We start from the raw sequence: 14,986 nt of genomic DNA on the forward strand, positions 1-14,986 counted from the left end.
ACAGAGTATCATTTTCCATTTGTTTGCCAGGCAACATGAGAAGGGGAAACAGAAAGTACAAATTAAAATTTAAAACTTATGCCTTTTATTATTTTAGGATGTTAGAAAAACGAAAAGCCCATCTCAATCAAGCTAAATATAGTTTAATAAACCTCGAATTACCAAAGATACATACTTGGGTACCAAATGAATGAAACCCTAAAATGTGAATTTTCAATTCATTTTCTTTTCCACATTTTCCCAGCAACCATACGAGCAATAACATTCAAGAACAAAAGAGAAACAGCATTCAAAGATTAGACAAGTCACTAGTCTTACTTTCACCCTTATCCTCCTGTGAAGAAAACTCTTCAATCTCTTCATTGACACTACGCCATAACTCCCGCCTCTGGGTGGCCGATGTGGATTCGGTGGTGCGACCTCGCCGGAGAAGCTTGAGGGTTTGTGGGTGATTCAAAATCATCATCGTCATCGTTATTTAAAATCATATCTGATATGCCGATATGGGTTTGATTCTTGTAGAATTTGTACTTTGCAGTTGCAGAGACAGAGAGAGGGCCAAGTTAAGAACGAGAATAGAGATGGAGGCGATTGGGGAGGGCTGAAATGATTTTCCCTAACACATGTGAGTAAATATATTTTTGTATATAAAATATATATATTTTTAAATTTTTTTAGGCAACCAGCGGGAATAAGACCCGCGCTTAAGCGGGTGACAGTAAATTCACTTTCTCTCATGGTGCGTACACCGGGGTAGGATAAATAAATTCATTTTCTATCACGGTTATAAAATAATCATGTTAGAAAGACCCGTCTAAATTACATAAAAAATAATTCACTTTCTACCAAGATTATTTTATAACCTTGGTAGAAGAATATACTTACTATCACGGTTATTTTAAAACCGTGGAAGAAAGTATTTAAAACTGTGATCTACTTTCTATCACGGTAGAAGAATATACTTACTACCACGGTTTTAAAATAACCGTGGTAGAAAGACCCACCTAAATTATATTAAAAATAATTTACTTTCCACTACGGTTATAAAAATAACCGTGGTAAAATAATATACTTTCTATCACGGTTATTGGTTATTCTAAAACCGTGGTAAAAAGGGTCTTCTACCACGGTTTTAAAATAACCGTGGTAACAAATATACTTTCTACTACGGTTACTTTAAAACCGTGGTAAAAAGGGTTTTCTACCACGATTTTTTTAAAACCATAGTAAAAAAAAGCATGGTAAAAAACAGTTTTTCTTGTAGTGTTAGGACAAGTGGCACACTTGTGGCCTTAGAGCAAAAAGGCAAAACCCAAATATCAACCTCTTCTCCTTCAATTTTTTTTGGAAACCCCCTCCCCCTAGATTTCCTTTTCTTTCTTCCTATATCTATAAAACTATATACACCTCCATGCTTAAAACCTTTGATTTGAGGAGTTTAGAGTGAAAATTCAAGGTAGCCATATAAGGGAAAGTGGAGAGCTTGGCATAACCTTCAAATTGAGACCAATATTGCTAGGGCTTGGAAGGATTTCGAAATTTTGGGAAGCTTAGGGCTTGTTTGGCTTGCTTCCTTGATGTAGGGGTTCCTAAACCGTAAAACCTTTGTTTTTAGCGAATTATTTCCTATGATGTGAGTATAGCATGTGAAAATTTTGAATTTTTGTTATGGTTGTTGAAGTTTTTCTATGAAAAATGAGTTGGGTGTTCTTATTTGGTAATTGTGCTAGTTTCTTACATATCTAAATTATGCCTTACTTGTTAACCTGTTTTGGTTGTGTAGTTGAGAACATGAAAATTGTGGTAGTGTTTGATGGATAAGGCATGCTAGTATGTTTGTCGTGTAACTTATGAGTTTTTATGGTATTGAAGTGTATGTGGCATTCATGCATTAGCACGAGACAAGAAAAGGGGAATTTGGTTTGGAAACAAAGGAAATTGATTTGGGTAAAGGCTTTGGAAATGGGGAGTGACATCTCATTTCATGGACTTGCATAACATTGCATTTGTGATGTGTGGATTGTATGTAATTATATATTTTTTCCCCGAAATAAATGTGATCCCTCTCTTTTTATGGCATTCTTTGTTTGGATTCACGGGGTCATTAAGGAGTGCATTTTAGGCACTTTCTACTGGGCCGTTGTGCTCACCCCATTATTACCATTTTTAAGGGTATGACCATGACGTGGTTGAAGACGGACCTCACAAATATAGTTATGATTGGCTGATACATTCTTGGAAATTTTGTAATTTATGCTTAGTAGATGTAATTTATTTGAAAAATGTCGATACTTCATTTATTTTGTATAAGCATTGTATTCAAGACTTTAATGGTCTTAAACATGTAACGTATGCCACGTATTTTATTTTTGTTGTTGGATGGTTGGGTTTTGTACAATTAAAATTGTAATTGGATTAAATGCGTCCGATGGTGGTAAATGAGTAGTGTTTTGGTGGTGGTGTAAGTGCGTATAATTGAGTGCGTATTGATTGGCCAAATAAAGACAGAGACACACAAATTTGGGAAGTTTCGGTATGTCCAAATTTCGGACAGTGTGCTTCCACTGTACACGGCACAAACCGATCGGCCTGAAAGTGTTCACGTCGACCGATTCACTCTATTAGTTGACGTTGACTGGTATCTCTTATTTTTAGGCAGTGAGCAACGTCACTGTAGATGACCCAAACCAGTCAACGTGTAATGTACACACGTTGACCGGTTCCTGTTTTATACACATTTGTGATTTAATTTTCCTAATTATCTTTTATCACCCATTTAAAGTTGTTTGTAATTACTATATTGCCCAATAAAATACATTAATTATTTTTAACCAAGAAAATGACTCTATTACCCTCGGACTTCATAATAATCATTGGATGACATTGGTAAATGACCGTTTTACCCTTTTTGGGTCTTAAACCATTATAATTATGTTTAAATGACCATTTTGCCCTTGTTGGGCCTTAGAGTATTAAATTAATGGGAAATGACCAAGGTACCCTTGCATGACCTAGGGTTCAGGTAAGGACCTGGTTAACAATTCGGACCCCTGGGTTTGGGTCGTTACAAGTAAAAATTAAATAAATTATTTCTTTCAGAAGACCTCTCTAAAAAAAAAAAAAAAAAAAAAAAAAAGTGACCAACGAGCCGTGGCCCAACGGTACCAGATCTCTATTTCTCAAAGGAAGGTTAGGGTTCGAGCCTCCATGGAGATATGGGTGTGTAATTACTAGCTAAGGAAAAAAAAAAAAAACAAAAAACAAAAAAAAAGTGAAAATTGTATAACTAGTAGTTTGACATTATAGAATAAGAAATGATGCATTAATAAATTGAAAAATCTTTTTGTCAATTTCTTTATAGATTTGTTAAAAGGGAGACAGAGTAATTTTTTACAACTAAATGGAGGTTTGTGTAATTTAGCATATTTAGAGGGAAGGTCAGTCTAATTATGCCTATGAATTGACAGATGCGGAGTGGATATTGAGAATAAGTTTCAAAAATAAGTGTCACCAATTTCATATAATAGTATATTTTAATTAGTTGGACATGTAGTGATTATCTTCTCTCATATACGAGCATTATCGAGCTATGAGAAACTAAAATGTATGCAAACTTGTTACAAAGTTGCTGAACATATTTTGAGCTTTTGCTAGCTCTTTTTAGTTTAACAACGCCTGTAAACTTGATCTGATTTTTCTCCCCTCCGGAGAACATAACTCCTATATAGTGAATGAATCTATTTATCATGAATTGGATATAATTAAAACCATTCAACCATAGGCAGTACATTCATATACTGTGAGATTACACATGGATTTCACACTTCCACACCATATGGTCCATACATATATTTTTAGATTGCCTAAGCTTTCTCACTTTATCCGGGGCAAAACTCAGTCATGGATGCTTCATTCAGAGACCACTCCCTTGATTGCCTAAGCTTTGCACGCTCAAGTACTCTGTTCTGCTGTAAGCAGAGAATGCAGTTTTTCGAGGCAATGGAAGACTCACAGAAAGACTGTCGAGCATGAGACATACAGATGCCATAGAGGGCCTTGCTTTCATATCTTCCTGAACACACAACAAACCTATATGGATGCATCGGACCACTTCATTTCTTGAATACGAGTCCTTCAATGTTGAATCCATCAATTCCAATGGAGTCCCATTCCTCCATTGTTTCCAAGCCTACAATTATATATGAAGTGGTGTTCAGACTTTTGATATTGTTTCCTCCATTTTTTTTCTTCAACATGGATATGATAATAACAGCAATGACAAAGGAAAAAAACAATAATAATCTCATTTTTGTACTCACATAACTCAAAAGGCTCTCGGCAGTGCGTGATTTATAGAAGTTACTACTCTTCTTTCCACTGATAATTTCTAGAATTAAAACGCCAAAACTAAACACATCGGACTTCACAGAAAACTTTCCATGCATTGCATATTCTGGAGAAATGTAACCACTACAAGCAAGCACCATCAGTTAGTCTAGAACCCAAAAAGAAAGAAAAAAAGCAAATAAATACAAATTAAAAGACTAGGAAGATTGCTTCTTGAAATTACCCAGTTAGCTAATGATTTTGTACTTGTTATTTTAAATTGGTAACATTGTTCTTAATGCCAATGATTCTTCACAGAGGGTTGTAAATTGTAAAACACACATAGAAAAGTGAATGGAAGAATCAAGAACTTACACTGTCCCAACAATTCTTCTTGTATTTCCTTGAGATTGATCCACACCAAAAATCTTTGCGAGGCCAAAATCTGAAATTTTAGGGTTCATATCCCCATCTAACAAAATATTGCTGACTTTGAGATCACGATGAATAATTCTTAGCGTGGAATCTTCATGAAGATAAAGCATCCCTCTGGCTATACCTCCTATAATATTGTAGCGTCTCGACCAGTCCAATTGTCCTTGTTTTTCAACATCTACCTTCATAGTAATAGATACTCAACTAAAATATGAAGAATCAGAGTTAGAATGATTCAAGTAAATAAAAGGGGTTTAATTCCTAAAGGAACGATATTCTGTATTCCCTATATATTCAATTGCCCTTTGGCACATTTTAAGTTTTAACTTCGTCTTGTGCAAACAGTAAATGCACTCAACCATGGAAATCATGCACCTGTTGTTATTGGATTCAAAAGGCAAAAAGATAATTCAAAAGATACGTTCAAAGGGTCTAACCGAACAGAAAGAGGTCTAGGCTTTTGTTGCGAACATATTCATATATGAGTATCTTTTCCTCTTCAGCAAGGCAAAATCCCATTAGTCTCACTAGATTTCTATGTTGAAGCTTTGCTACAACGACCACCTCATTCCTAAATTCTGTTGTGCCTTGGCCAGAACTCTCTCTCTTTGACAGCCTCTTCACAGCTATTTCTTGTCCACTGGGGAGAGTACCCTGTAAATATGCAATAATAATTTTAAGATCTCCCCATAGAATTTCATCTTTAAGAATATTTGATTTCTTTAAACTGATCAGATTTGGTTAACATATATTATAGGTAGTACATTAGATGTTACTAACTTCTTACCTTGTAGACCTGACCAAATCTGCCTCGACCTATCTTGTTTTCAATGGAGAAGTTGTTCGTGGCTGCTTCAATCGTACCCAAATCAAATTGCAATGATTCTACCGTCGTCATATCACTCCCAACTACACAGCCAAATAATGCGAGTGTTGAATTACATCACAAAAGAAGCACAAATTAATGTCACAGAATTATTATATGCTTCAGGAAATAAACTTGTTAACTTGTCTCTCACCGTTTTCTTCTTCCATGGCATAACACCGTTTCTTTGCTCTCCTAACTAGGAAGCAGCAACCTACTGAGAGAAGTACCGCGGACACACCCACTGAAACAACAATGACAACAATTGTTTGCGACGAAATTATCCCTTTCCCTGCATCCAAAAAAAAAAAAAAAAAATCCCTTCAATATTCTAGAAAAGCAATATATATATATATATATATATATATATATATATATATATATATATATATATATATCAAACAAGGTAAAAGAGAATTTCTCCAAAGAGGAAGTGAAAATTTAATCAGTGAGCAGATGAGCACTTCCTGTATAGTTTTTTGAATTCGACCTAAGGAAATTAAATCAGTTTGCTTTAATTAGTTTTAACTACCAGTTTGAAAACTAATTTTTTTTTTTTTAATTCTTTAAAATTTTACCTTGAGGACTTGCTAAAGGGGTTCGAGCAGGTGGAGGAGGAGAAAGTAGTATTGGTGTAGGCGGTGGCACGGTGGCTACGGAAGTGTAAAATGGGCTAATCTCAAACCTAATATTACAACTGGGAAGTAAAACCCTCCCCCCTTGCTTCCCAACACAGCAAGTTGGTAGAATAGATATAGCCACTCTAAGGCATCTATTACAATCACTCCGGGATAGATCTGGTGTGCACTGCGCCAGGCTATGTAGCTTCTGAAAAGCTGTGAAGTCAGCTTCTTGAGTTGCAAACCTCGTAACATTTCCAGACTCATCATTTGAAACCAGATTCGCTAAATCATCCACCGTTTCTCCCAGCAATTGCTCAAACCGATCTTGTTCTGTCACATTATTTGGATTCCACACATTCACATTCGGTGATTCCTCCATGGTGGAGAAAAAAGACTGGTTGGCATAACGTAACATGCACTCATCGTACCAAATAATTGCCTTTTTCTGGTTGGGGCAATATTGCTCGACTGTTTCTTTCACCGCATGAGCCACACAGTCTTGACACACATCAGTACCTGCAACGTCGCCACGACACAGAAAGAGGCCATAAGCCACGTCAGGGACATCAGGACCAGCTGTTGCTTTATAAAATCCATTAATGGTGGTATCATTGGAAGAAAGATAAGAGAGGACGAGATTGAGATTAGATTGAAAAGTGGTATTGGAAGTGTATGTTGTTTCATTAGTACATATATGGGCGCGGTAGGATGGGGCAGCTTCTGTTATAATAGTATTGGGAAAGAACAACCAAAGCACGGAAACAATCACAAAACTCTTACAGAAACTGTATGTGTAAGAAAACATGGTAATTAACCACAATGATAATTAAAATGAGTGGTTGATCACCGTTTGTCATAAACCTAAAATGAGGAAGGAAAATAAAAATGGTGGAGTTGTGAAGTACTAGAAACTGTCACAGCACGTAATTGATCTAAGAAGTCAATGAATCAGAAATTCAAAATTCAAAGATGGTGAAAAATGCACATTATTTTCCTAATTTATGGTCTCCTTACATTGTTCCCTTTGAACGGAAAAGTCATTAGAGACTAGCCTGACTAATATGGTATACCATCTTATCAGTTGTTTGCTATAAAATTCCAGGTCTTCCACTGAAACAAATGAACGTCATCTTTGTTATGATTGAAGTAGCATAAATTCTCGTGCACGGTGGTTGAAAATTAGGAAATTTTCTTAGTGACATTAAAAATTCTATGCGATCTTGGAAGCGGAGTCAATTAAGGCCAGAGTAGATACGTCCCCCCCCCCCAACTTGCTCCAATCTACTATACATGAATACATATTTTTGCTATATACATATACTTATATGGTAATTTTAAATAATATCCCCTTACAATTTTCAAATTCTTCTAATTTCCTTTTAAAAAAAACAAAAAATTACATATATCCCCTTCGTCAAGGATACCATATATTTTTCCTTTTCTAATTTTTTTCCTTTTTCACTTATGTATAATTATGTATTTTTCTAATTTTTTTTTTTTTTATTGATGACATTTGTAATTATATTTAATTAAAATATTATTAATCAATATTTTGATTCTTATATTTGTAACTATATTTTTTTTTAAAGTATTTATTTAGCATATTATTTTATAACTGTTTTATTTTTGTTTGTCTTTGATTTAAAAAAATTATACTTCATATTTGTCAAATTTATTATTATTATTTTTTAACAAGTGCATTGTACCCCTTTAAAATAAAATTCTGGTTTTTCCTGATTCCACCAATGAAAGAAAATTATGCAATTAAAAATTTAAATAAAACTAACACATTAATTGGAATACGGTGGGATTAATCGAAATCATGTGACTATAGACTACAAAATAATTTGTAATATTGGCCCTAAGAGGTGCTGACCTAGCTGTTGGGCAACAATTCGAAGTAAAACTCGATTTCCTGCCGCCACCACTCACGGGAAACGAGTCGTTACTAGTAAACCGAGGACTTTTGCAGTCAATAAAGTAATTTTATAAGAAAGACTAATTGCATTTATAGGGATTAGGGACTGGACTAGAAAGAAGGTGGTGATAGGGCTTTGCCACAACAAGGCGATCAATTGGACCAAGGACTTTTCCCTTTATTGCAGTGAATAAATTAATAATGGGTTAAACGCTCTCATGCTTTTTTAAGTTTGGATTTATTATTTTCATATTAAATCTCAACCATTTTTATTATGACACTCTCTCATTTGGTTTATCTAACTATGGCACTTTTATTTTATTTATTTTTTTCAAATTGATAAAATATAATACTTGAATTACCCTTCATTTATTTTATGTATACTTTTATCCTTAATTTATTAAACTTTTATACCTCACATATTATTTCAATTCACTCACGTGTCTACATCCGTAGCTGACCTTTTTTTTTTTTTTTATTTCACTTTATTATTATTATTAGTATTATTTTTTGGATTTTAAGTCTGTTTCACTCTCTAAGATCTCTGCATCGCAAACTCTCCCCAACACAACCATCACCATCGTCTGCAATGGATTCAATGGCGGAGAAGAAGCGGTGACGTCTAGAGTCGGAGAAGAAGAGGCGACGTCCAGACGACCACCAACCTCCAATCACCCACACGCAATATATATATATATATATATATATATATATCACATATATGTATATATACATCACCACCAACCACCCCCGCCACATATACCACCACCGCCGCATCTCACACCTCAACCGCCACAACCACAACCACAACCATCACCCCATCATCATCATCATCATAAAACCTATATTTTCAGTTTATCAACACACACAAAAAAAAAAAAAATGCGAACCAATATTTTTTCCATCTGATAATGAATATGGTTACCTCATCTTTAAAACATCTGATAGGTTAGGATGATAGATTAATAATATGGACGAGATGAACATCTCCCCACTTCCGACCTCATAAATAACTTGCGTATGCAGAGGGCTAGCTGGCGACTTGATGATCAATGAATTTAATGTTATGCAAAGTTGATGTGTACTGTTAATCTTCTATATAGCCTTTTGATATCACGAAGCAAAAATATCATATAAAACAAGTGCAAAGCTTACACTGGAAAAAATTTAATTCAAATTTTATATTAAAAAATTTTCAATTCCAATTTTAAAACAGATGCCCTGAAACGTAATATAAATGCAATCCAACGAAAAATTTATTATTTCCTGCCATTTAAATAATTATTTTCTTGATTTGATGAACAAGTGAACAACCTCCCCTAATATTACTTTATATATATATATATATATATATATATATATATATAATAAATAAGAAAATTCTGTAATGTTTCCAATTCTTTTTTTATTTTTTTTAACCATTTTTCATTTTTTGTTTTTGCAAGGGCATTTTCGTCTTTTTTTGAGTGTGCCGGGTGGGTCTGAGAGTTGGTTGGGGCATTTCATTAAATTTAGGACTCTTTGAATTGTAAGGGTTACCATTTCGGCATTTTTTCATTTTTCGGGCCGGACGGTCCTGGATGAGACCCGCTACCGGAATTGTTGTATACGGGAGTTGTGTCTCAAATCATTTGAATGCCATCCATAATTATTTTTATGCCTAAGTAAATTGTTTTAGTGTTTAATTGTGTAGTTATATTAAATTAAATCATTTATATGAATTTGTGGTAGAAAATTTACAAGAAAAAGATATTTTAAAATGGTGGGACCCACCACTACCATTTTTATTGGCCAAAAGACCACATTTGGTCTCATTTCTCTCTCTCCTCGTAAGATATCTCTCTCCCTCACTTTTTTTTTTATCTTTTTTCTTTATCCTTTGTTTGGAAACTTCAATCACCATGCTTATATTATAGCAAGGATGGACCCCCTGAAGTACATATTTGAGAAGCCCTCTCTGACATTAAAGATAGCCCGAGGGCAGATGCTCCTAACAGAGTTCAACGCATCAATGTACACCGAAACGAATGGAGAGAAGAACTCGCTTTGCAACTTGTTCAAGGTCTCAATCTTTCATTCACCCCCCAAAAGGGGGTCATTGAAGTCAGAGAGGAGAACGCTATCCATCTTCGCAACCAAACCCATACCGGAAAGACAATGAATGTAGCAATAGCTGAATTAGGGGATGATATACTAAAAAAATGTTCTTCCCTCAGCCTTCCAGCTTCTTGCATACTTCTCACCAGATTTTGAGTTTGCATCCCTGGTTCAAGTTCCTGTTGCTGACTCAGTTGGGGGAATGGCCTTCATAGTGATTGATGCATGCAACATAGCTTTCCAAGCAAAGGTGGAAGTTGGGCTAAAAACCCCACAAAATCGTCCTAACCGTCCTTTTACTTAAGAAGACTAAGAGAAAACAGCAAAAATGCTGTCAGATATAGCTGGAAAAGCTGTAAACCCAATTTCCGCACTTATACGACCAAAGAATGGAAAAAGTGGAGTCTCCTATAGCAGCGAAATGAGTCAACCTACTTATTTTCTTCCAAGAAGTAGATTCAGAATTAAGGCAAGGAAGGGCAAATATGAAAATAAGGGCTTCTGTTTGATTACTTCTTCAATTGTTGAAATTTTTGGGTGCAGTTTGCGGCAAATCGAAGAGCCCGGTAAGATCTATGCATTGATATAAGCAATTCACACTTTTGGCCACCCTAGGATTTTCGAAAGTTGGACCCATTTGAGGGTTTTTCTACAAATTAAGGTAGGGGTCTCTAATCCATGCATTCTTGTACTTTTGTTAACTAATTGTATGTAATTTGTTATCAAGCATGCTTAATTCATATTGATTATGCTTAAAATGATTTAAATGTGGTATATGAAGTTCATGACTATGTGTAGTAGTTGATTTATATGAAAAACATGCTTAATTGATAATATTTTATGTCTATTATGTTTAGAATTTACCAAATTTCATGATGTGAAAGCATGATATTTCCTTTGGGAGTTCTTATAAAATTATGCTATGCGACTTGAACTTAAATTAGATGTATGATAGTGGTCATTGACATGACATGGAAAAGCATGATGCATTCATGCATAGCATTGAGTAAGAAAAAAAATAGAAAATAATTGTTTTGTAATGAAAAGGGGTTTTAAGAAAGATTTTTGATAAATGATTTTGAGAAAACACAGACGCCGAAGAGGTACCGAGGGTCCGTGGTGTTAATGTAACCTAGAGGAAATTAGAAAAATCACCCTAACGTAGTTGAGCTATTTGGGCCCCAAATGACGCCACGGAGTTACTAAGGGTCAAGGATAGTAGCAAATCCTTCTCTCGTGTCGTCGAGGAGTCACCGAAGGACAGATTATGTTAACAGCTTTAAAAGTGGAGAATGAAAGTGATTTTGAAAATGTGAAGCGACATAGCATAGCATAGTATTTCATATCATCCCATTATCCATTTTGGTCTTGTAATTTGTTGTATTTTCTCCCAACATAGCATGATCCAATTCCCTATTATTTTATTCATTGTTTGAATTCATGGGGTCACAAGAGGTGTGTTTTAGGTACCACCTACTGAGCAATTAGTTCACCCCTTTATATTTAACATTTTTCAGGTCATGGGAAGGAGGTGGCGGATGACAATCCGCTACAAGCTTAATGGATACTAGGAGTCCATTTTTTTTTGCTATTTTTGTCTTCAAGCCATTCTTTTGTATAACATCACTTTGGAAATGTATTTAAGCTAGTAAACATGGCCTTGTAATTCAACTATGTGCCTTAGCACCATTTTGATGTAAATTGAATTAAATGTAAAAACTATGCATGATTTTCTATTTGAAAGTATTTTAAGGATGTTGTATCCTATTAAAATGTTGATGATCATGACTATGGTAGGTGGTTTTATCATTTGAAGTGTTCTTAGAGCAGGTTTAGAGCATTTTCAAAGTCTTCTTTTATCACTTCCACAAATTTCAACATTTCCAATAGCAGGACCAGTTTGCAAAGACATTTTGGCAGGCCAAAATGCCTGTTTCGGCCGACCGGTTCTTCCAGAGACTTCAGTTACTATTAAAATCATATCCGGCCGATCGAAATGCTTGTTTCGGTCGACCGGTACAGGGGAGGTTGCTTCGGCCGACCAAAGCTCCACTTCGGTCGACCGAACTGTGCTACCTTGTCCCATTTTGTTCCACTTCGGCAAAATTCATCCTAAGTTGTGGGAAGTCACATAGAACCTTTGTGAAGCATGATTATGATTTTAAAAATGATGTAATGACACTAAACTTAACGAAATTCAACTTAGGTGGCCTCGGGTTCGGGTAAGGATCCAGTTAATAGTTCGGACCTATGGGGTTTGGGTTGTTACTGTGACACCCCTCGGATCTGAGACACGGGTTGATCAGGCCCAAACCCAAACTCGAGGGAATATCAAACAATTAATATTTTAAATGAACACAGATTACAAAATGAATTAAGAAGAAATAAATAATAACGCTAAACAAAAACCAAAAAATAAAATCCTCAATCGTTAATCATTAAAACCAAACTTTCCAGAACCTCCAATCCATATAACTCGGGAATCCATCCAGTAGACCCCTTATGAAAATCCCAAACTAAAACTAAAACAACTGAAGTAGAATCTAAAACTAAACATTGAAAGCAATCCTACGTAATTTGGAGGAATGAGTGTTTGTATCTGCTCTGTATGTCCAAACTCTAACCCTGGAACTGACGAACACCTGAAAAAATAAGAGATTGGGTCAGGCCTACATGCAAGTCCTATCCTACTACGATCCATACAGAAATTTAATACGCAGATACATCCTAAATAGCTCAACACTATCTGAAGTAGTCCATATATGTATATATTACACATTACAGGACGCTTGCTAGTTTAATAGGTCTGTCTTAACCTGCATAGAAGGCAACATGCGAAAATGCACCCAAAGGTGGGCATGAGTACCTAGACCTACCAGGGAATAACACCTATATCCAGTTATCCATCCTAGGCGATTTACGCACCCTAACCATGGTTCTGAGACTCAAGCTCATACCATGGCACCATATCATAAATATATAAAATCTGTATACTCCAAATACAAAATATCATCCATCTAGTATAGTGGTCTAATATATGTATAACAATCCATCTAAAAACCAATATAGGTCATTCAATTATTTTATTGACATGACACAAGTAGGAGATGGATTTAACCTTTATGGTTAATCCATACCTCAATCCAGATTAGGTAGGATTTAACTTCTTTGGTTAATCCGTCCTTAGAATGCCACCGTCCCATACCGGTGCACTAATCCATCCAGTCCAACAAATGATGCAACAAAATAATAATACATCAATTAAACTAGAAATATTATGCTACAAAATTAAACCATCCAGTCCAATAAATGATGCAATATAAAAATAATACATCAATTTAATCCACAGATAATATGATACACATCATATAGATAAGTATTGCATTTATTTAAGCAATACCACATTATAAATAGCATACAACTAACTTACCCTCCAAGTCACTAATATACATCTCAGATAAACAAATATAACGTTTCATGAACATTGTTTAATCCGTTTAAACATTAATTTCAATTGTCAGAGCAATTAAATTTACCCTTCCATCCGATCTAAACAACATATAAGTTATTTAATTTCCAAACCATCCACCTTCTTAGCATATATAGATATAAGATACATTCTGGGATCTTCCTAAGTCCATTAAACCCATTTAGATTATTAAAATAGGTTTAGAAATAATTCTGGGTAATTAAAACCAAAATTCAGGTCACGGTCCAACTGAGCAGGCTGAGTTACCAACTTAGTCGGCTGAGTTGTTGCTGAAGTCGTCTTCTTCGTCTGTTCAGCCTTTGTAAACCCTAAAATTTCATTGTTAAGGCCACTAAGCTTCAACCTAAGTCTCATACGTCCACACTAAACTATTTTAGATGTTTTAATATGCAAAGATTAAACTTAAACATCAATTGTTCATCAAGAATTTCCATAATCATTTAAAACAGGAATATGAAAACAAAATCATACACCCTCTGTTTTAGTCCAACTAAGTATGCATAATTACTCAATTTTAGCATTCATTAAACCCCTGGAGTCTAGCTAGGCATGGACAGAACACAGATTTAAGGGAAAGAGTAGAACAGAAACTTGCCTTTAGTTTCAGATTTTGAAACTCTAAACAACCGTCTTTGAGTTTTTCGTCAACGTCCTAGACTGCCATTCCACCCCTCTGGTGCTCTTGGTTCAACCTAGAAACAAACACGTTCCTTTCTCCTTGAACCTCTCTATAAGTCTCTCAAGGTTCACTCTTTGTTTCTCTCTAATTTACTCTATGTTTCTCTCTGCCTCAATACGTGAATAGAGTTTGTTTGTAACCCTTATACAGACGTATAATAACGTATTTATAGGCTTTACTTGAAAACCTAAACCAACTATAAGTCGGCTAAATCCCACAACGTGATAAAAAATAAAAATCTAATAATTATTTTATACAGTTAAAACCATTAATAAAACTAATTTAACCAAATAATGCATATAAACAAAATAAATAATACAATTACACCATTAAGCAAATTAAAACAATTAATTTAATTAAAGAAAATGAAAACACCATTACATAAAATAAATCAACAAGTAATTCAAATAAAAAGACAAACAAGCAGATAATCAATTAAGTCCAATAATACAAGCAATAGAACAACTAATAAAATAATTAAATAATTAAGCAAATACGCAATTAATCACACAAAAATAAAATAAATCAATAAATAAAATGTCGAGATTATCCT

General features: G+C 34.7%; 1 protein-coding gene across 1 annotated transcript in view; it reads right to left on the reverse strand.

Moving 5' to 3' along the window:
• The window catches only part of LOC132281182 (cysteine-rich receptor-like protein kinase 10), a 35,031-nt gene extending 27,977 nt beyond the window's left edge, over positions 1 to 7,054 (reverse strand). Inside the window, exons 1-6 of the mRNA XM_059782910.1 lie at positions 6,205 to 7,054; positions 5,781 to 5,918; positions 5,549 to 5,670; positions 5,199 to 5,415; positions 4,702 to 4,939; positions 4,320 to 4,470 (exon numbers count right to left, since the gene is read on the reverse strand). Coding sequence (XP_059638893.1) covers positions 4,320 to 4,470; positions 4,702 to 4,939; positions 5,199 to 5,415; positions 5,549 to 5,670; positions 5,781 to 5,918; positions 6,205 to 7,054 — 1,716 coding nt within the window. The remainder of the gene's footprint in view (positions 1 to 4,319; positions 4,471 to 4,701; positions 4,940 to 5,198; positions 5,416 to 5,548; positions 5,671 to 5,780; positions 5,919 to 6,204) is intronic.
• Between the last annotated feature and the right edge of the window lie 7,932 nt (positions 7,055 to 14,986).

This window comes from Cornus florida, unplaced genomic scaffold (genome assembly GCF_030987335.1).
Source record: "Cornus florida cultivar Cherokee Brave unplaced genomic scaffold, ASM3098733v1 CherokeeBrave_3.0.0_Hap2_Chr11, whole genome shotgun sequence".
NCBI classification, from domain to species: domain Eukaryota; kingdom Viridiplantae; phylum Streptophyta; class Magnoliopsida; order Cornales; family Cornaceae; genus Cornus; species Cornus florida.